The 22,794-nt window shown below is 47.4% G+C and overlaps 1 protein-coding gene across 1 annotated transcript; it reads right to left on the reverse strand.

Moving 5' to 3' along the window:
- Positions 1 to 16,833, reverse strand: LOC306783560 (aryl hydrocarbon receptor-like; the record flags this gene model as incomplete). The annotated part of the gene is made up of 11 exons (XM_079277268.1): positions 1 to 2,167; positions 2,262 to 3,924; positions 4,089 to 4,230; positions 4,551 to 4,660; positions 4,813 to 5,009; positions 5,427 to 5,554; positions 5,659 to 5,773; positions 5,918 to 6,007; positions 7,472 to 7,575; positions 16,290 to 16,480; positions 16,709 to 16,833. The coding sequence occupies 11 exons, from the start codon at positions 16,831 to 16,833 to the stop codon at positions 2,087 to 2,089; spliced, it is 2,946 nt and encodes a 981-aa protein (XP_079133394.1). The 3' UTR covers positions 1 to 2,086.
- Between the last annotated feature and the right edge of the window lie 5,961 nt (positions 16,834 to 22,794).

Below are 22,794 nucleotides of genomic sequence, written 5' to 3' on the forward strand. Positions count from 1 at the left end.
TTTTGAATCATTGCACACATATTTATGAAAAAGCATGAAACAATAGACAAAGGCTGGTTATTTGTTCAACATATATCATGATATAGATACTATAACTACTTGGCTAAATATAAGAGGATTATAATGACACTGATTTCTGCTCATTTTTCTTTTCCGAAAAAAACAAAAAACAGAAATATGGCAAGGCACATGTTAGCATAAAAACATCGACACAGCTGTGAATAACTCATTTGGCTCCTGGGGTTATTTTCATAGTGGCTACAGTCAAGTCTGTATTAAAGTTCAACATCAAAGGTGATGTTGTATCGTCCTGACAGCCTCCGCGCTATTTCCAAAAAAACGAAAAGGTCAAATACTGAGTGATTTCCCACAGCGCAGCAGAGATACGAGAGAGCTGCCATGGTTTCCCAACTCAGGTTCATCCAAACCATTCCTTGTAGTGTGGAAATAAAGAGCTGGTGGAAGAGCAGATATAACGGAGCCACAATGTAGAGAAGGAACAAAGTAAATATGGACAGAGTGCATTGTGGGACCTGGTTACTCGTCAATGCAAGAAATCTTACCATCTCTACAGAGATAGGTCACGTTAAGTATTTTCCCTTGTTTCCATTGGTGCGGACGTTCTGTGCGATGGAGAGATTCCCCCGAGCCTTGAAATGCACTTAAGGATAAAACCGTTACTTTACAGCAAACACACTGCGTCCCCGATGGACACGGCTTCACTCGTAGCAGTGCAGCTCTAAAGGATGGCCTCAGAAAACAATATGTTACTGCACAGCAAGGCACAGACGCATTCACACCAAGGTACGTTTGAAGCTGCCCACTCGGAACGAAGGCACAAGGAAAATGTGTGTATGGCCGTGATGCCATCATATAAATTAACGTTTGGGTTAATACACGTTCCGATGCAGGACCACAGAAGTCCATCCTTTGAAGTTGTGCATTTGATTTGGAACATACATCACATGCAGTGCACACCTCTGACGGAGGGCGATGAATGGGAGGATGTGTCGTCTTTACCTCGCTCGATGTGACGTTTTGTTGACTGAAGAGCACCTGAAGGCACCATGGGTTTTGGTAACTGTTGAAGAGTGTAGAGCGGAGGACCCACGCATCAGTCTCAGGAGCCGGCCAATGGAACGGGCCGACGGTATCGACAGTGTGTGGGAGCAATCTTTGAGAAAGCGTTGCCGTAGAACTAGCTCACCGTCTGTAGAATAGAAATCATTCAGGCCTCGACTGCGACTCGTGGACTCTTCGACTCTTTTTCTTTCTTGCAATCACTGAGCATTCTGTTGAGATGAGTGCATGATTACAGTGCGGCGTGGTGTGAAGAGTGATTTCTTACGGCTCATTGTCGCGGGACTTCCAGTTTACTTTAAGTTCCATTCCTGAACATAATAAGATGCGTCTCAAAACAACCCTCGAGTACGCGTCTATATTAGCAGCAGCGCATTCAAAAGAACTCAACTGCAGCGCCGCTTATTTTCAGTTTTTAAAACAAAAACGTCACTGAAATGAAAAATAATGAGACAAATTCAAAATGCTGTCATCCCAGACAGAAGTTCCAGGAAGCAGTCGCTTCCTGACTGCTCTGCTGCTTGCGGACACGTTAGCTGTCGGTGTTACATCTGACAAACCGCCGCAGCGTTTCTCCACTGAAGCACGCTGAAGATGATGACATCTTTTAGAAAAGGTCATCATCAACGTTTAGAATGATTATATATATACTGTATATATATCTTCTAGTATTTTAGGTATTCAAAATTGTGAGATGAATGATTGTCCCGGGCGTGACAACACCTGGGTTCCCTTATAAAAACCTATTTCTTTGGCTGTTTGGATCGACTTGACCAATCCTCCTCGCTGGCTCAAGCTCCATCCTGGTAAACGCACTTGTGGCTTCATACTTCATTATTGCTATCGTGTATCTTCACTCAAAACTGACGAGCACAGCTTTTAAACATTACAGACTGGACAGAGTATAAATGACATGAAACATTATGAATAAGTAAGCGCGAGAGTCTGTGGGTAAGCGCTGATACAGGCCAACGGTGCTGCGTTTTGTCCTCAACGCGGCGCGACTCTACTCCGCCAGGTACACGGCCACGTCCTGAGCAGGAGCGGCAAAAACCCCACCGAGTTCAGCGGAGACTCGTTCATCCTGCTGGAGAGAGCGGAGAGGACAGGAGGTCAGAGGAGCTGTTCTCCTGTTGGGGTTAGTTCATTAAATCATTCACAAGATCGCAGAATGTGTTTACCTGAGTCTGTCGGTGGCATTCCAGGTTGTGCTGAATGTTGAGCGAGTGCTCTGACGAGCTGATGCTGGGCGGGCTGATGTTGGTCTCCTGGTTGATGGCGGACGTGCCCACCACGGACTCGCTGTGGCTCCACTGGAAGTAGCAGGAACCTTGAGGAGGACTCGGATCCAGGGACGTGTCAGCCCCCCTCAGGCCCGAGGAGCCGGAGAGAGCCAGGACGTCGCCTCCTGCTGGACTGTAAGAGAAGTGCTGGTCGAACATGCAGCTGGTGTGAGCAACTGCCTGGCTGCACGTCAGCCCTCCCGGCTGAGCGTGGTTCAGTCCGGCGACGCTGCTCGGCCACAGGCCGGCGCGTGGGAGTGTTTGGCTGTGGCGTGCCGGCAGCAGCTCGTGTCCGTTCTGCACGAGGCCGGCGTGAGGCGGCTTCTGCTGCCGGCTCTGCGGCCACTGCTGAACCTGTTGGCAGTGCGTTTCAAATGAGGGGCTTCCTTGCAGACACGTTGTGGCAAAGGGAACGGGAATGCTAGGTGCGCCGATAGAATTGAAGGCGTTGCAAGGAATCAGGGGGGGCAAAATGTCCATCGCGCCGGGCGCGACGTTACTCGGTTGTCGAGCAGAGCTCTGCAGTAACTGTCCGTTTGGTGCGATTGCGGGAGCCGGAAAACTGCTTTGAGGACACCGCAGAAGCTGGCCAGGCTGCGTCTGTGCGGATATCCCCAGAGGGCCGCCCGTGTGGCTGATAGGTGCCCGCCCACAGGACGGGAAAGGGGCTGAGGCGTCAGGGACAGTGAGCTCTGGGAGCTCTATACACGGGCTGAAGATGTCCCGGAGCTGCAGCTGTTGAACAGCAGGCAGGTTCGGGTCAGCCTGAGTCATGAGGGGGCCGAGGTAGGAGAGTTTCTGGGTGAATATCTGAGCAGACTCTGCGACCGCTGGGCCGTTCATTGTTTCCTGCTGGCGAGCGTAGAGGCCGTTCATCGGAGGGTACGTGCGATCAGAGAGTCCGGCCTGGGCCAAGGGGTCCTGCTGGTTGTTGTTGGCCGCTGTGAGGCAGTCGTGCGGGCTGGCGTCTCCGTTCTGCTTGAACAAAACGGAATCGATGAAGTCAAAGATGTCGTTGGTGAGGACGCTGTCCAGCTCAGCCTTGACGTCGCTCTGCTGATCCCCATCCTGACTTAATCTCTTCAGGGTATTTTCCCACTCCATCAGCTCCACGTCGCTGACGTCCAGATCCTGCAGAGCCGAGCAGAAGTCGCCGTCTTGAGGCATTTTCTCCAGGTTGTTGATCACCGCCATCACCGCCTGCTTGGCCTCCTCCTTCATGACGACGGCGTCGCCCGTCGCGGCCGTGTCCCCGCCCGCCTGCCACGCCTCACCGGCCACGCTGACCAGCGCCTGGCTGTCCATGAACACCTGATCCACGGGCAGAGGGGTGTCCGGCACCTGCATGTACACCGATTGGTCCTGACTCAGGAAGCAGTCCAGCAGAGAGCCGGGGGTCACGTCCTTCTTCATGTCTTCCACGTTGCTGAACATTGTATTGAACTGAAACTGCGAGACATCCACGGAGGGGCCGGTGTTGTAGAGGACGCCCTCTCCTGTGGTGAAGCTGAAGGGAAGCTGCAGCCTCCGCCGACGCAGATACTCCTCGCCCTCCGCGTTGCTGAAACGGACCAATTAGCACACGTTAGATTCCTGACGAGAAGTCAGAGTCTCATGATTTAGAAACCTGCTCGATCCGCTGTCCTGGATTGTGCCATGTAGTGCGATCGTCATCGTAACCGATCGAGCCGCACACAGTTCAGTTATTAAGGATGGAACGCTCACACTAAAGCTCTCTGATATGCGATGATGAATTCAGGTCTTCCTCCTTTGTAGATCAGCTTGGCGTTGGACTTCACCCACACCCAGCCACCCGACTTAGTCAGGAGCCTGAACACAGTCAGACCGGTCTCTCCTGTTTTAATCACTGCGATATGAAGACAACAACACACTATGATGGTTTATCCAGCAACGCAGCAGTGAATGTGCAACCAGGGCAGGAACTCCACCGATTCTTCAACAAAAACACAGCCTCATTACCAAACATTTACCGGTATTAACTTTGTCTGTACAACAGAGTAGAAAATAACATCAATCTTACAAATCTTGATTTGTAAATACCAATGAAATATTTTGAGAGATAAACTGCTGTATTCCTCGGCTGCCTGGCGTCTGATTACCTCTTGCATCAAACACCAAATAATATTCACATTCAATGTTAAAGCCAAGTCAAAATGGCCGACGTACTGCGGATGTGGTTGTCGGCGCAGTACATCATGTCGGCCGCGTGGATGAACTGGTAGCCGGAGCCTTTCATGCACAGCTCGATCTCCGAGTAGCCCAGAATGATCTTCCCCCTGGAGGGACACAAAAGACGAACAACGTTACGTTCGTTGAACTGGAATTCATTTCAGTCGACAAGCGACAGCTGAACACGCAGCGGAAAGTTCAAATGCAGCCGTTAGATGCAAATGATACTTTAATTGTATTTCACTTGGATTTGTAGCACCTGCTGTCAACGCCCATGGGTGTGAAGTCCAGCTTGTGCTTGGTTTGGAAGAGGAGCATCTTGGCTCTGATCTCCACGATGGTTGGCGGCTGGACGGGTACAGCGATGGCGAAGAGCGCCAGCTGAGGTTTGTTACAGTTCCTGTTGGAAACCTTCTGGCCGTGGACGTACTTCAGCCGCCCCTGGAACTTCAGCGCCTGGTTCGGGTGAAAGAACATAATAATATTCATAAAGCCTCTCGCCGTGAGAGCAGTATTTAGCACAGTAGCGCTCTCAAGGCTCTCAGTCAATACGCTGAACACATGCTACGCTCCTGGCTAGTACTCATGCTGCTTCAATGGAACTTCCAACCTATGGATTACAGATCTTATGCATCAAAACGTTGTTATGCTTTGGTTCCAGTTGTGGGTGGGGTAGAAAAGATGGACGCCACGGACATTTCAGATGTGCAGAAACAAGCCGTCCTCTGTGTCCTTTGTGTGTTTGTGCATCGTCAACACATAATTAAAGTAAGAGCTTGGGGTTACTGGTCAAATGTATCAATGTTGTTTATGAGGTGAGTTTTCTAATTCCACCTCATGCTTTGACAACAGAACTAGAAAGGTTGTACTGACGAGGAAGCCGGAGGAGTTGTCCAGGAGGCAGCGGAAGCGACACACAAAGCTCCTCTCCAGGAAGGACGAGTTCTCTGGGGGAAGCTGCTCGGGACTGTACATCACCGTGCTGCCGGCACTCTGCAACACTGAGAACAGCAGGTAGAGATCACCCTCTTGTCTGGCACACAGACACACACACACACACAGGTGGAGGCGGAGCTCATCTTTACTTTTCATTCACAGTTCTTACCGTCTCCGTCCGCGGCAGCAGACGGGGGGTTCAGAGCAAAGTGGAGCTGCTGTCTGAACACGGACCGGTCATCGGTGTGGATGAGCTCAAACACACTCTGGTGGACCACGTCCGACTGTCGGCAGAGGAGAGAACACAACACGTGGTCAGCAATTCAGCTCCTTTAGACATGAGGTGCACACACATGAGTGCTGGTTTGAATCATTGCATTTCTTGACTTCCCTGTTCAAGCATTGTATTTCATAAAAGGTCATCTCACCTGATGGAAGCCCAGGTAGTCCTTGACGGTGGAGGAGACGTAGAACACCGATCCGTCTGACGTGACCACCATCACGAACCCGTTCAGCGCCTGAACGAGGAACAGACAGTCAGTCGACACTCATAAACGCTCACACACACACACCACACACACACACACACACACACACACACACGGCAACTGTAACAGGTGCAAAGTCACTCATTGCACACTTTAAAGGGTACAAACGCAGGACGTTTCTTTTTCATGGCATCTCATTTTGCTTTTTACTTTAATTCATTGGAATGTCAATTTTTAAGTTCATACTTTTGTGCATTTCGGAAAGTTGCCACAATCATTAAAAAGATGAATGAGCTTGTAATCTTCGGATACATGCATTGTTACATTGTAACTGTGTGAAGGGGCAGCGGGGGGGTACAGGGTTCCATCTCCTCAAGCATCAGACAGGAAACAGGCTCCTCTGATACGAACTGAAGAAAACTACAAAAACTACAGATCTGACTTGCATGTAGTATGTTATGATTTAACTTCCACCTGTTTCAAAATAAGTACAGATTAAATCTCATTCTGTCAAAATAAAACCTGAAATCCTGCTGCCTGTTGATAATCCCAAAACAACTCCACCAGCTGCTGATTCTCAACGGAACCTTTGTGTTTCACAATCACAGCCCGTTGTGTTCACGAGGAGGAACAGAGTGTGACAATGTAGCTGACAGGTGAGCGTCAATAAACCAGGCCGGGGCCCTCGACAAAGTGCTGGCTTTGTTTGGAGCCGCAGAGCGTGGCCCGGCTTTGGCAAGAGGCCCCAAGACGAGCGGCCTCACCTGTCAAAACTTCCTCCAGCGCGGAAAGACCTGGATTAGCTCCACACAAGCGCCCAAATAAACAAAGTCTGCCTGAGCATCTGTGCACCTGCAAGCCTCCGGACGTTCACTGAGCCATCAGGCCGTGGGACTTTCTTCTTCTACGGATTAGAGGTGTGTTTACACTCTTTCTTGTGTCTATTGTGTGTGTGTGTGTGTGTGGCCTGTTGTGATCCGTGTGTGAGAGGTCTGGTGCTGCTCTCGCGTACAGGCATCTGACCTGGCTTCATGACCCCGCTCCTCCTGACCACCGCTTAAAGCGGTTAGCGATGGAGAACAGGCCTTTCTTTCAGGGATGGGGAATCCTCTCGACATTTAAATGGCATTTAGTTGATGCAACTACTGCAGGAGAAACCAAAGCAACACTGATTATGTTCTTCATTTTATTGAAATGTCTTTCACGCATTTTTATCTAATGCCGTTTTGTGTGATATTGTAGTTTGTATGTGTTGTCCTGCATGAAAGGACATCAGCTAGTGTCATGAGACGACACTCTGATGGTTGTCAGCACCAAACACGCCGACTGGGATCCATGTCGAAGAGGAAGATGCTTTCAGAAGCATCGAAAAGTTACAGTATTTGCTGCTTTCTGTTCAAATAACAGCTGAAAGTAACGGGCAGTGCGATAAATAATACACGTATGACAGAAGTTACAAACGTGACCTTTTAGGATACATTGAGTGTGTCTTACCTGGAGCAGCAGGTCCCCCTCGGAGAAGCCAGAGGTGTCCGTGCTGTTCCCGTTCTGCCCGTTCACTCCAGAGAACATCTGGCTGCTGCTGGTGTTCATAGTCGCTGCAGAGAAAGGTGACAGAATGGAGAGCAGGGGTCAGCGGAGGTCAAACATCTTCATGATGATTCTGTGTGACAAAGGCTTGAAGGGGGGGGGGGGGGATCTTCTATTTGACGGATACAAAGCACACGAGCAGGTCTGCTGTTGTAATAAATGGGTTGTAAATGTCACTGTGTATGTAGCAGTGCATTGGGAATAATGCTGCTTTGAAACACATCACACGACAGCGACATCTAATCCTTGCTTCTTGCCTGAAGACGGCGCATGTAGAGGGCTGGATTAATAAACAGCGGGCTCTACAGCACACGGTGACTCTACTCAAACCAGTTCAGAGCTCCTGGGACAGGATCGGCGTTCACCGGAGCCAGTGGAGACAACCGTCTCCAGGTGAGGATTACAGAGCGCCTTGGCACCGCGTCTGCTTGCTATATTAGGGAGATGAGTGAGCTGCGAGCAGAGTTTAGGCATCACTTTGTTCCTAACACCAAGTACAACAGCTCCTCAGCTCCACTGTTTGTCTTGGCTTCATGTTGGCAGAGTGACTCAGCCACCGCCGAGAGCCTTCTCACTGCTCACCATTGTTCTCTGGGCAGCCCCGCCGTGTCATGTCATGTTTAAAATGCTCCTCAGAACTCACAGGAGTCGTGCTATTATTCTGAGGGACGTTCCCGCGAGGGATCATTTTTGCATGTGTGTAGAGTAGAGCGCGCTTCAAGCCTGGATACGATGCAAAAAACATGCAGATCTATGTTCTCTGGCTCAGTAGAATAAGCCTCTATTGACCAGCCGCCACTGGCTCTGAATGTAAGATCATGAGTGAGCAGCAGCAGAAGACAAAAAGCTCGACTCGAGCCAAAAGACAGGTTTCCTCATTGCTGGAGAACTGATCTAGCAGCCTGCATATCTGCACACACACAGACATAACACACACACACACACACACACTCGGGCCTCTTGCCTCTGGGGTTTTATTTTTGGAAGCGACAGTCGACAAGAGCGCTTCCCTTATCTGGACCGCCACCACAGGAAGATCCAAGGACGCGGCCTCTCCCAACCCGTCCGTCCAGCCCTGTCACGCTACTTCTCTTGAGGAGGGAAGCGTTCCCTGAACCCTGAACGCTCAGACACTCCCCACCTTTCAGCGAGAACTCACACAGTGTTTGCACAAACACACCGACCCGCACGACGACGCGCCGCGCAGCGCTGCAGGTCTGACACACAACGCCGTCCACGCGACGACCACCGTCAGCGTGAAAGGAGAGTCACCGTGAAACTTCACCAGTTCATGACTCACACGAAGACTATCGTCTTTTTTATCACATGTTTTCTGAAAATGTGTTTAAATATGCAAATGAGGCGTTATCTAATGGTGACTTTTGGTGAATTTAGGAGAAATCTACAGACACAAACAAACAAAAGTAGTAAAATTAAGAGATAAATGTGTGTTTTGGATCTTTTCCTCACACTTGTCTGAAAGAAGACGTGTTATGGAAGCAAAGTCACTGACCAGTGCATGAAACACACTGTTCCTGCCTGCAGTGTCTCGCCTTCATTTAAAAATGTTAAGTTATTCATCGCACAAAAATGCCAAATATTCTCTTTCCTTTGTTTCACAGAGAACCTCAGGTCTCAGTGGTGGGATTTGAACCCATGAACAACCTTGACGGCAGTAAGTCTCGTCTTTGATGTCTTGGCTGAAACAGCCCCTGTATCGCACTGAACAGAGATTATACGCTCTCGTACCAAACATTCAACAGATGCCCGAAATGCTTCTTCCAATACTTTCAAAAAGTGAAATCTGACACCAAGAGGGGGTGACTTTTCAGCATGAGAACTGTAGCTTCCTGTTTCAGAAGGCAATCCATTATAGGATTGGTTAAGTGCAGAGCATGCCTTTGATGCAAGAGTCACTCCGGGCAAACATCCCCGTCACTCAGGGAGCGAGGCGGGCTTTAACAGGACTCCACGTCTTTTCATCATGCGGCAATTAAGTGAAATCCAAAGAACTGTGAGGAGCCGAGGAGGAGATTATCGAAACGCGATCTCGTCTGATTACTCAGGGAAACAAGTTAAAGCAAAAGGAAAACAAGTCAGAGTGTGAAGCAGTGGAAGCCTGGAGCTCTGAGCAGTGAGAATAAAACACAGACCTCACCAGATGGACTCGTATATTAAGTCTACGAAAAACAAAACTTCATCCTGAAATGCTGTTGAACTACTGAAAGTTGAACGAAAGAAGAAAACAACGACACCGGGTCTCCTTGAAAGTGTTAGCATGTGTTATGGACTCGGTTGAAACTGTGGAGAGAAAAGGGAAATGTTGTCACGGGTTGGACGTCTGCCAGATCCAGAGAGAGTAGAACGCATGCCGGCAATGCACATCGGGGAATACTATCTTGATTTGAAAACATTTAGTTCCAGCAGATCCTGTACCGAGATCGCTGTTCTCACGCGGATGTGCAGGAAAGGGCGGCGCTCGTAACAAATAACAGCCAATGAGCCGGGTCACAGTCCGGAGGTTCAACCTCCCGTGAGCCTCCGGATGAATGTCCCTGTTTACAACAATGACTTCAGGGGAAGGAAACAGCCGCAGCCTTTTTACCATCAGACAAGAATGTCATCGAGGCATGTCAAGGAAAAGAGGGAGACAGCAGCTTTGGAGGGAAAACAGAGTTTTGCACAGCTATGGATATATCTTGTAATTCAAAAACAAAAAAAGAACAGGTCTGTTAAAAAGGTCAGAATGTTCGTTTGAACCCTGTAGGTTTTGAAAAGGCTTGTGCCCACAAGCAGAGACCGATATCAAACAAACGGATTCTTTACTACTCAGGACACAATGGGTTCTGCTGGTGGGGGACTCTGGGTGCATCTGTTCTTGTAATCAACACACACTCGGCTCCTGTTATCGGCTGGAAACGCAATGTCGTCGGTTTTAGGACTGGGCACAGACACGGAAGGGAAAACAAAGCAGAATCCAGGTTGCTGCGATAGGCGCGCTAGATGATTCCTATCAGTGTGCATCAGAGCTCTGGGGGGGGGGGGCGTAGAAAGGAGGGGAGGAGGTCGAAATACCAACTTTGCCTTCTACAAGATGTCTGAGGTTAGCCAGCCAACAGATAGAGAGTTCTTGGATGTTGAAGCTATTGGAAATATATGCAAATCACACTAAAGGCTAATTTAAAAATATTTATATTATCAAATTCCTTCCGAACCCTGAAAGATTGTAATCAAGAGCATTAAATAAATGAAATAATGCGTGTTTCTGATCCCCCAACCAACCTCTGAGTGGGGAAGACAGCCCATAAACAAACACGAGCACTTTTGGAAGACTCTAAATGTCACAGAAAGCCTCGGTGGGCGAGCTTGGCTCCGGAGCAAACATCGAAACCAAGAGAAAAAAACAGAAAGAAGTCTGGGTACGACGAGTGATGCAGCGCTGTGGTTTCTAGAGCTGGAGAGACGGAGAACAAACCTTCCAGAGAATGGAAATTGGGGGAAAACATGATTAAATCTGTCTCCCAGCGGTCGCTTGCATTCTCACGACATACTGAAAGGCGAGTCACGAATCCGGAGCCAACAGGCGACTTCTGTCGGCCCAGAGAGACGTCGTCCTCTCGCACGTTACGACACCGAGTTGACAGGTGAATCACGTCCAGCTTTTAAGTGCACAGCATCAGTAGAACCTCTTTGAGGCCGCTGGGATTCAGCAACAAACAAGACCGCTCACATACTCTGCCCCGAGCTGCAGACCTTCTCCAGGACTGAGATGTTGTCCTCGCCCCTTTCGTCCTTGTTACACTTGTGCCGTGTGGATGGGTTTGTTCATACATGGTTCAGATATCCCCAATACCAAAGTACATCAAATTATAGCACATGATACAGGGTTACCACATCAACCGTGATTGCTAACAGGCCCTGGATGTTTTCAATGGAACTTGGAGAGCAAATACACATTTTTCAGCAGCAGCGAGCCACAAGCCTTTCAAAATATCCAGCGCTGCCTCATGAAGTCACGCTATGAGGCCGAACAGTCCGGTCTTCTTGAAAAAAAGAAGAAAAAAGATCTGCCATTTAAGGCAGCTCGTTTCATTATCAGGTCTTTAGATCTCACTCGTATCCCCTGAAACTGTTTTATGTTTGTTCTTTTCTTTTCACCCAACGATTCATCGGGTCGTTATCTGAACTTCTAGGCATGTCCCCGCTTGAACATCCATCCCAGAACCTGGTTTTGACTGAGATAACCCCGGAGAGGCGACCGCGGCCATCTCATTTAGACGTATAGCAGCTGTGATCCGTTTAAACGTTGTGCACAGTCATCTTGATAAACTGAAGCTGAGTTTAAAGACATTTCATGCTCATTTTCAGGTCCATACTTGTATTTTGGGTTCCCACAAGAACGTGTTTACGTGCTTTAATTGAAGTCGTAAATGCCTCCGATACATCGTAAAATTAGGAATCGTGTATCGCCGACGCCGCAAGTCTAAGCATCGATCAGATAACACATATTATTGTTATTTAGGCTACACAGGAACAACAACAACACCACCGATCCGTACACCCTCACACTTTGCTTTGGTTCCGCTTTCAAGGTTTTTTCTCTTTCTCTAGTTTTCACAACTAAACCAGGGAGACTTCAGTCTCTAGTTGAGCGTTTAGAGTCCGACTTCTGGGTCTAGTTCAGCAGAAAAGGGAAGCACAGGCTCAGTGACAAACATGCTCTGTTATGGAACAAATGCTATCTCCCATATCATGGCACATGTATGTATCTGGCCATCTGCACCACCAGCAGATGAGCGTTTCCACACCACATGCCACCGTTGACTCCATTGCCCGTCCTGATTGCACTCGTTAATACTCTGACGTCACAAGAGCTGCAACAAAGTCACAATGAGCAAACGTGATGTCTAAACGAACTGATCGAGTGTCTGAGAAATCAACACCCGGGTTGGAATAAACAGTCGGCAACCTGATATACTGAAGACGACATCAGAGCTGTTTGATGACAGCAGACGTACATGATGCTGCAACCCAATATCCCGCCTCATAATGAACGGCACATTGTATTTTGGCTTCCACTGTACACTTGTCAAACAGCCGTCTCTCACACACACACACACACACACACACAGTGGCGTGGCTGACACTGCATATATGCAGGCTGTCTAGAACGTGTCTGACGCCTGTAAAAGCGCTCCGGGGGCTGTTCTGTTTTGATCCAACTGATGCCTCCTCCCCGCAGCAGACAGGTGTCTATCCTGTGCTGGACCTGTTTGTACGGGACGACTGTCGCGGGTTCATCTGTGATTGTTGGCGTTCGTAGACTCCAGTCTGCAGTGGAGTTTGCTCGCTGCAATTTACTGCTAAACCGTAGAAGTATGTACAATTGCTTTACATAATTACAAGGGAGGTTAGCTTTCTCTTGTTCTCTTATCACCCACACATGGACGCCGGCTCTCTCTCACTTTCTTCCAGGCTGGATCGGATATCGGTGACAATGGGGCCGATCTATAGAGAGGCGAAGTCCCTCCCCTTCCAGTGTCCCTATGGGACCCATCACCAATAAGGTCTCATCGTGGGCCACAGAAAAGGGCGGGACTTTGGCCTCTCCATTCAATTCAAAACTCCAATTTTTACTGTATACATTATGTACTGTCATTTTAATTCCTATTTTAGTTTTAACCAATTTGTTGCTGCATTAAACAGGTTTAGAGTTGAATTGTAATTCCTGTTAATTTTGAGGAATTTATTATTTTATTAATTCAGCAAATTTACATCGAAGCATTTATTTGTTGTGTTACAAAATGTTTTAAGTCAAGCCTGATGTTGCCTCACACAAAATAATGATCTCAGTTCCTTCCACGCAGTGAGGCATGCAGCTAATTAATTCAAACACTGGTATCTGATTGGTTCTCTGTATCAGCCAATCGCCAAAGCCCAGGCATCGTATCAGGACAGAAAAAGCAGGACCAGTGCATCCCTGTCAAACGTCATCATCGTAGACTGAATACATAACCCTGGTCAGAGGCAACCTTCACGTACACATCTCCAGGTGCATCTCCAGGTGCGCTCCATTGATGTCCATGAAGCTACGGGCCTCACATGAGACAGATGGAAGACAGAAGCTGGTGTATGTCTTCTTAACACCGGATCCGATGTCATTGCTTGGAAAGCGCTAACAGCTTCGTGACTCCATGTTCCTGGGCCACTTGACTGTTAAAGCTGAGATCATTTAATGGACCTGACAAACTGAACACGTGACTCTCTGTAAGCTCTCACACTTTAAATGTAAACATACCACAGATGCTCTGTTGATGCCACGCTTCAAACTCGTCTCACTCACTTCCTGTTCTTCCAGCTAACAGCTATTCACTCGTGTTTCTCGTCTCAGGGAACAATGAGTATCTTGAAGTAGACGATAAGCACTGAAACGTAATGATAATTGACCGATCCTGGAAGCGACTCATTCGACCCAGATTAATGCTGTCTGCTTGTATCAATAACTCGATGAGTTTATGTCCAGTTACATAAACCAATGAGCGACAGACTATTGAATCAATACCGTCGGTCTTATTACCTGCTAATCTTGTGGAATGGTACAGTGAGCGAGGTCTACGGTGACAGAGCAGCAGTATTGGGGGTGATGGGTTGCACATGGGCTGTTAGACGGGACATGTGATTGTGATCGCTTCAGGGCACAAAGCGTCTATTCAGAGAGTCGGATCACTGCCAATGTCAAACGAACTGGAGGAGACGAGCAGAGGCACAAACTAACCAGCTGCAGGAGGATGAAGCTGCACAAAGAAGAACAACAAAGTGACAAACCGTCACAATCTCCACGACTGTTCTGAAATATGCACGAGGTGCACACATTCTCACGCAAAGTTCCTCAGTTATCAACACACATTTACCCGTGAGAAAGGGCATGTGCGTCAACGAAACATCTGGCCCCAGGTGTTTGATACGGCTCCACATGTGCCCTCTGTCCCTTTATTAATACCGTCGAGGAAAACCACGTTGAACCTGCCTTGCATGGAAAACTAGGTTTTTATGTTTAAATGCAGGTAATCAAAGCTGGTGCAGAGTTCCCCATAGATTAGAAAGGTCCTGTTTTCAGCCCATTGAGCCTGTATAGCAAAGAAAAGTAGGCGAGAGGTTGTGAGAACAAGCGGCGCTGGAATGTCGCGGGTCTGATGACTTCACGTCCATTCACCCCCGATGTTCACGCTGCTAATTACAGTCTGCAGCTACAAATGTTTAAAATGCATTCGGGCTGTTTCAGGTTACGTTTATATTTTCACTGGGTTTACATCGCATCTAATAACAGGTTACACAAATCACATGATAGACAGACGACTGCTATAACGTACCAGCACAAAAAGAGGAAACTAAATAAGACTACAAAGAAGTCTAATCCTGATAACAGCATGGTGACCGAATACATTCTGTGCACATTTAGTCCACCACTAGGTCTGGGTATCGGTACTCGGTACCTTTAAGGCAGGGGGCCAAGGACCCCCAAACTGATAGAGATGGAGCAGGGACCCCCGACTATAGATATTGTATAAAATTGTGTTTTATATTAAATGGGTCTAGTACCATGTATACCTCTTTATTGTGCATTCAATACTAAGCGATTCAAATAATACACAGGTTCATATATTCATGTTTTCATTTTAAACAGGTACAGTGAGCAGGGAGGTCGTGCCACTGCCATTTATAAACACACCTCGTCAGCTGATATCAATGCCAATATCAACATTGTCTGTTAATTGCATGATAATCATGCATACACGCTGTTCAAACTGATGTTTTTATTTTAAACATAAATGTGGAAACTAAAAATTTGTGATGGCATATTAGTACCACTGCCATAAAGATGTCTGTTATCTTTCATACAATACTGAACTATTAAAATAATGGAAAGATTTGTGTTTAGAGAAAAAAAATAAAAATCTTTTTATTCCCTTTTAATTGTCTAATCAACCAAAGATTTCGCGGACCCCCTGCAGTACCTCTGCGGACCCCCTGTTGAAGACCTCTGCTTTAAGGTATCGACCGAAATAACCCAGTACCCAGTAGTATCATAAAAGACAGTAGTGCAACAGCTGCAACCCGTGCAAACAGGATTATGGTTGTGAACGCGGAGATGTCTGAGCCAGCAGGCTAGCAGCTAACGGCGCTAAAAGCGCTAACAACGACAACGGTGCTGAATGAGTTTCAATCTAACGGTGGAGAAACTGTGCGGAACCACGGGGTGGTCCAGGGGGGAAACACCATGAGCTCGCCAGTGGAACACACAGCTTTTTTATCGTAACAACATCAGTGGAGCCCCGAGGCAACCGGGCAACTTCCTCAGGAGCCTGTCTGCCAACACCTCGGCTAACATGTCTGTTTGAATCATCCTGTGGTGGTGGACATATTATATGCGTGACTCACACATAAGTGACTCATCATTCAAAGCCAGGGTGCCTGCAAGTTTAATGAACCTACAGTGTGGCCGTGAATCTTAAGGCAAACAAAAGCGCGTTTCTTTAACAGTGACTATTGTAAGTGTTGCTGACAGAGAGGGTGGAGTAAGGTTACAAGTATCGAGGATGTGTTGTTTCCTAAAACCAGATTCCTGCGTGCTTCACATTCCTGCCTCGGCTGTCAAACGCGCCGGCACATGCAGATGCACCGGCGCTCTAGAAACCGCTTCCAGCCGGCGTCCGATCCTCACCTTTGAAGTAGCTCTTGACCCGCAGGTAACCCACGCTGAGGCGCAGCACCGACAGCTTGTCCAGACGAGAGCGCACCTCCCCCAGGAAGGGCAGGAGGTCGGTCAGCCGGTCCAGCTCGCCGTTCAGCCGATCCCGGTGGCGCTTTGAAGGGTTCGACTTGACGACGTCATTGCTTTCAGAGGCCTTCTTCCTGTGGAGCGGGAGGATAAACACACAGTCGGTTATTGAAGGGCCACATATGCTGAATGAGAAAGCCCGCCATCGGATCCAACAGGATATCAGCTCCCATGACGAGTGTAGACAGAGGAATGAGGTCTTGAGTAGTAGAATGCACAGTCAGCATTATTCCAGATCCTCATGTTAGCTCGGCTCTCCATACAGAACAGGTGTTTGATTGACCTGCGCAGTGACTTAACACATCACACTGAACTCGGCTGCATCAAGGTTTTTCTCCGGGGCCGCTGAATGCGCCACCAAGTCTGGAAGTCCAGCGCCGTGAACCAGATCCCTGGTCTTCAGGACTTCACACACCGCCGGAGGCATGACGAATAAATACCAGAACACTTCATTAATACTTGCCTGCGAATATTTTGCGTCTAAAAACTGTTCGTACCAGCAGTGATGCGAAATTGCAACTGTTGCAATACTTAAAGGTCATAAAATAAAAGGTTCAAATAGATTCTGTTCCACCAGATGTGATTGGTTGGCGGCTTTAAACGCGGTGCCAGAGCTCAGAAAAATCAACAATGTTCAAAAAATGAAAATAAAAAAAATGTTCATACCATGTAATATTTGCGTTACGGAATAAAAGTACTCATCACAAAAACAAAATCTATGAATCACAAGCAACTACTAATTCAAATCAACAGTGCTGTTGAGATTCAATCGTCTCACACGATATATTGTGACAACCCCTCCTCACAGCTGCTGTTAAGCATAAAACAATAAAAACCTGCCTCTTAAACCTTCTACTGGTGGACTATCTGCGGTTGGTCTACTCGCCCACTGTCTGAAAGTGGAATGACGCCGTCAGCCAACAGCTCCAGTCCACTTTCTGTCTCCGACAACACAGTGTGTGTTTGTTCCTCCAGGACACAATCTTCAGCTCACAATGACTACACAGACGCCAGAATAGAAGATATAGAACGTGACCACAAGTCACTCCGTTGACTGCGTATATGTGTCGTTTGACAGGAGCATCTTTCACCATGACGGCAGCTTTATTCGCTCCGCTTCCCTTTCACTTAGCGAGACCACCCACCGCTGGCTGGAGATACATGTCATTACTCACAAATCAGACACACATGCTGCACCGGGAGTGAGGCCGAGTGTGAGTGAGAGGGTGTGCGACGGGGACGCCATTCCTCCACCGCACACCTGCTGGGAAAACACTTACGGCCGATATAGAGAAGCTCATTCCTGCCGGGAGAAGAATGGACGACAAGTAGCGACTCAAAATGTCTCATGATGTATTTTCCGCAATTTTGAACTTTTTTTACGCATTTATTTAGTTCAGTGGTTGAATGTCGAAAGGCTTACATCCTGAAATGGGTGGGAAAGCGTAGCTGGCGTTTGCTCGCCTCCACCAGACCGGCCGCTTTTATAGAGCAGAATGAGCGAGGAGTCAGCCGGGCTAACGAGGTTATGCACCAACGAGACGAATGTGATGTTCATAAGCATGAGCCAATCCGTTGTTCAGTTTAATAACGAGTTTAATGAACTAATCCTGACCAGCGCCAAGCCCTCTGCCACAAACGTGTCTTTAATGCACAAAGGCTTCTCTGTGTGCGCTGTGAAAGACATTAACAGCACCAATTATCAGGGTTAATTGACTTAATTGGAAACGGTTGTTGTCATTTTCTGGTCAGACTAAACATTCACGAGGCCTATAGTGTGAGAGTGAAAGCAAGAGGCTAGAGCTGTTTGGCCTGACAGCAGCAGGCTGACTGTTGCTGTCCAATCACAGACATGGACATGATGCAGACAGCCAATCATTGCTTCCCTCTGTGAGACAGCTGAGCGCTGTCATATCTATAACAACGAGGATCAGGACCCAGCAAGAATAAATCTGTGTCATTTGATTTGATCTGTTTACATTAAAGACGCCGGCGCTGTGAAATGATTCTTGATGGTGTTGGATTTATGCAGCTGGGTGTAAAGTGTGCGAACACTGGACTGCATAGGATATGATTACATTAATAGATGAGATATGAATGATGTGTAGTAAATGCATGTGCAGAGTTGTTTGGTTCCTGTTGCAACAAACATTAAAAAATGTTTAGATGTTGGGGTGCACGCTTTGCTGTCCTTATTTTTGTTTTTTTTATGTTAAAACGTTGTTGCCACTGATGGCAACCGAGAGGCCTCAACTTGTCTGCCAGTTCCTCCCCTCTTGCTTTTGAGCCCTGGTTTAAACAGAACCGCGACAGCTGGGTGGCGTTCGCAGCTGTTTGGGAGCATAGCCGGGCCTTCATGCGTCGCTCTCAGACAAGAGGCTCAGTCTTAATAAGTCAGATGTCCTTATTCGGCAGGAGTTTTCTCTCTAGAGATTTATCAACAGGAACCAGTCAGTGATCTGTATCAGACTGGCCCAACCTAATCACATTAAAGCAGTTGGTTCCAGCTCTCGAAAGCCTCCTCCACTTCTCCAGGTCTATTTCTACCGAAGCACATCTGCCGTCTCAGCATGTGAATTGCCGACCCAAATTCCTCCCGGAATTTTTTTCTCTTTATACCGTAACTTTGGTTAATGATAGGCTATAAAATGTCCTCCTCTGCCACTGAATAGTCTGCGGGGAATGAAGCCTGAACTTGATTGCTGGCGTCAGACCTGAGCTCTACCTTCTCTCACACACGGAGCCGGGCTGATCTCACTCTCAAGAAATGCCTCGCGGAGACAAAGGCCAGCATTCACAACCTTGCTTTCTCCTCCACCTTGATTTGCTGTGGATGGCGGGGCTGAGCAGCAGACTTGTAGACGTCCATTGTAGGATGTTCTACCTCATCACTCAGTTTTCTATGCGGTTCCTTATCTCAAGAGCAACAGCGTAGAGGTCTGAAGCCGCTCACCTCAGTCTCAGAGTCGAGGCGGCTCGCGTTGCACTCGGCTGTAATGACACTGACACACATTCGTCTGCCCGATCCAGAGCGATGACTCAGCGGCTCTGAAGGAGGAAAAAGCACGCTTTGCTTCCTGTACACGTTTTGGCTGCTGGAAAACACTTCAAATGTGGAAGGAGGATAGTTTACAATAGCAGGCCTTGGTTCCAGACAGAGAGGTAAAGAAATAACACATGCTGCACGGAAATGTACAAAAGCAAAGATGATGAAGGGGTTACAACGAAAGCACTTCTATTGACCGATATCCTGCCATCAATCCAAACTTTAGGTTTCCCGTTACTTCCAAAAAAACAGAAAGTGTGGTAAATGTGGTCCTCTCTCCAGCTGCGTAATACAGCGCAGGAGTAAATTACGAAGCGGCATTCAAACAAAAACGAATCAAGGACCACGTCGCCACTGCATCCAGTGCAGAGGCCACAGCACGACTCAGAGTAACGTATGTAAGGAGTGTTTGAAGCGAGTTGCAATGTGGATACAATTGGAGAAATTGGATGCAGAAGTTTCTATATATGTTTCACAACTCCCATCCTCCGGGAGGGAGCGAGCCGCAACCTCTGACGAGAGGACTTTGAAAGCACTGGCTGCAGGTCGGGTTTGCACCAAAACGGTTTTGTTTTTCTTGGGCTGGAACTGGTTTGGCCAGAGTTAAGCACTTTGGGAAGGAGCCGGTTATTTTATCCAACGAAGCGTGCTTCTCATTGTCACGCATGCAAAGTGTTTTTTGAAATACTTTTTCGGGATGCTGCTGGGATTGCACTCGTGTCTGGAAAAATGAGAACACGTTCCCGGCATGAGCCATTCTTTAGATTACAGACACGCTCGAACACTTTGTCTCCTAGTTGACACACATCAGGGTTACGGGACGGGTTCTTCCATGAGAGAACATCAACATGTGGAAGCACAGCCGGGGATCAGACCTCCTGCCTTACTGTTAACGGCCAACCAGCTCCACCGCCTGAGCAACAACGGCCTCATTTCATATCCAGAATACCACACACTATAATTATAACACAACAAAAACTATATTTTACCTGTTTGGTTCGGTGATCTAACACAGCTTTAACAAACACAGCAGACTATAGTATTCTGTTGTTAGCCGTGCACACAGCTTTATTTTTCACGAACTGACAGCTTTGTCCCGTGAGCACGTTGATGATAAAGTGTCTCACCGGAGTCTGTGAAGACTGCTCGTTGAAAACGAAACAAAGGGCAAAGCACAAAGGGCAACTTTGTTGCCGGGAGTGTTTTGGTGTTGTGCCAAACCTCTTATCAGCATGTCTGCCTGTGTGTGTGTGTGTGTGTGTTTCTCACAGTCCCTTTGGATTGCTGTGCAAAGCACATTTGCACTGCTTAAGAATATGATCCAGTCTTGTTAAGGATTCCATTGTTTTCTAAAATAAATGCTTAGTCACTATAAAGCATATAATTCATAATCCACTCTCTCAGTGTTAAGTACACATTACCACTGTGCTCTGTGGGGGGGGGGGGCTAGACACTATAATTAACTCGTATTTCCACAGCAACCTGTCGGAGTGCTGCAACTGTTGAAGAACACGACTGCACCGGGCTGAGAGGACAAAGACACTCGCGTGAGTTTCCTGTGTTCTCAGTGTGGTTCAGGGCAGCTACTGGCAACCAACTTGAGAAATTGGCAACTTATTCTTGGCTGTTGGTTGCCACAATGCGCATCCCAAAATACATCATTTTTTTGTTTTCATATTTGTTGCATTCGTGATATTTAACTGTTGGTGGAACCAGAAAGATGCTGCACGTGCGTTTACCGGCGTGCACAACAGGCTTCTGTTCTAGAGACGACGTTCAGCCTTTTGGCTGTGAGGTGAAACGTTTCGACCAACACGGCAACATCACCAGCGAGTCTGTGGAAGTGACTCGACTGACAAAGACAAACATGATCCTGAAAAAGCAACGACGTGGAAACATGTGTTCACTATTAAGCTGACATATAACTGCATCAAATCTTAACTCCTCAAAGTACAGGGCGACTACAAAACGGCAATTATGTTTTCGGTTTCGGCGACTAAAAGCTGAGGCCGAGTTTAAAAGATAGTTTTGATTCGCTGGCAGTCAGCAGTGCTGCACTTCAGCTACATATAGACAATTTAGCAACAGCAATGCAATAAGTCACTGCCAGTTGTTGTTAACTTGTTCGTTTAGGAGAGTTGAGATAGAAATGTGGGTTTTGATGACGACACGATGGTCACCAGTTTGGAACTTGTGAGTTTGCATTTTTCACATGTGAAGTTAAGCACATGACGCAGAGTTTAAGGAGTTAAATGCACGAGGACAATGTTGCTTGCATTCGGACTTAAAAATGGCGACTGTTTGAGAGTGGAAGGCTTCTTTTCCTCCTCTGGTGGTAGGTAGGATACGTTACACGGGTATGTTTATTTAATTAGGCAACAGGATGCTTGGCAAAAGGAGACTGGCAACATATGCAGAAGGCGGAACGGTAATAAAAGAGAGAATTCTGGACGGGCAGATCTGCCGTGGAATGCCCCTGTGTAGTGACCACAGCTTTTTTTACAGTCGGGCTCAATGGTGCCTTTGTGCAGCGGAGCCCAGCTGGCCGTCCAGGAAACCTCAGTCCTCGCTGCACAGCCCCACGTCTTCAGATAAACACAGACGTCTGCACACGGCCCACCGCCTTATTCTGGGACTTTACACTGGGAACGGCCTGTAACGAGTCACACATATCTACACTACACTCCGCTGCCTCGTCTGTGTTCAACAATACCATTCTAAGTGCACATCTGTCCTCCCGGACTCCTTCATTTCATCACCTACGTCATCGTAACGGCTTTATGTTATTGTCTTTACGGCCGTCTTTCACTTTTATCTCACCATATGTATTTGTTTTGTCACATTGCTTCACCAATACAAAAAAAAAAAAAGAAGAAGAGTGGACCGGATGGACAACCCCCCCAAAAAAACAACAATATAATTTTAAATAACTGTTAAAGTACTGTAATTACATTTTAACAGTACCGCTACATTTCTACAAATATTGCTTTTGTAAACAACGCTTTACTTGGATGTAGCTTGTTGTCTGTTGTTAATACCTACATTATGACAGACATCATATTTCAACTGTGACGGAGGGCAAGGCCTTCTGTTTACATCTCATTAATGTGGGTTTTAATGACATGATGGTCACCAGTTTGACATGGGAAGCTAAGCACATGACGCAGTGTTTACGTTACATAATGTAAACCAAAGGAAAACATGCCTTTAATTAACAGGAGGCAGGCGTTACTATAAGTTTCATTTTAAAGTTTGAAACTGACGTCCGTTATTCACTCTCCTTTTAGCTCTATTTGGTCTCCACCAACTCCTGAGAAGAACAAACTGCTTCATGTACAGAGC

This window comes from Melanostigma gelatinosum (genome assembly GCF_949748355.1).
Source record: "Melanostigma gelatinosum genome assembly, chromosome: 10".
In the NCBI taxonomy this organism is placed as follows: domain Eukaryota; kingdom Metazoa; phylum Chordata; class Actinopteri; order Perciformes; family Zoarcidae; genus Melanostigma; species Melanostigma gelatinosum.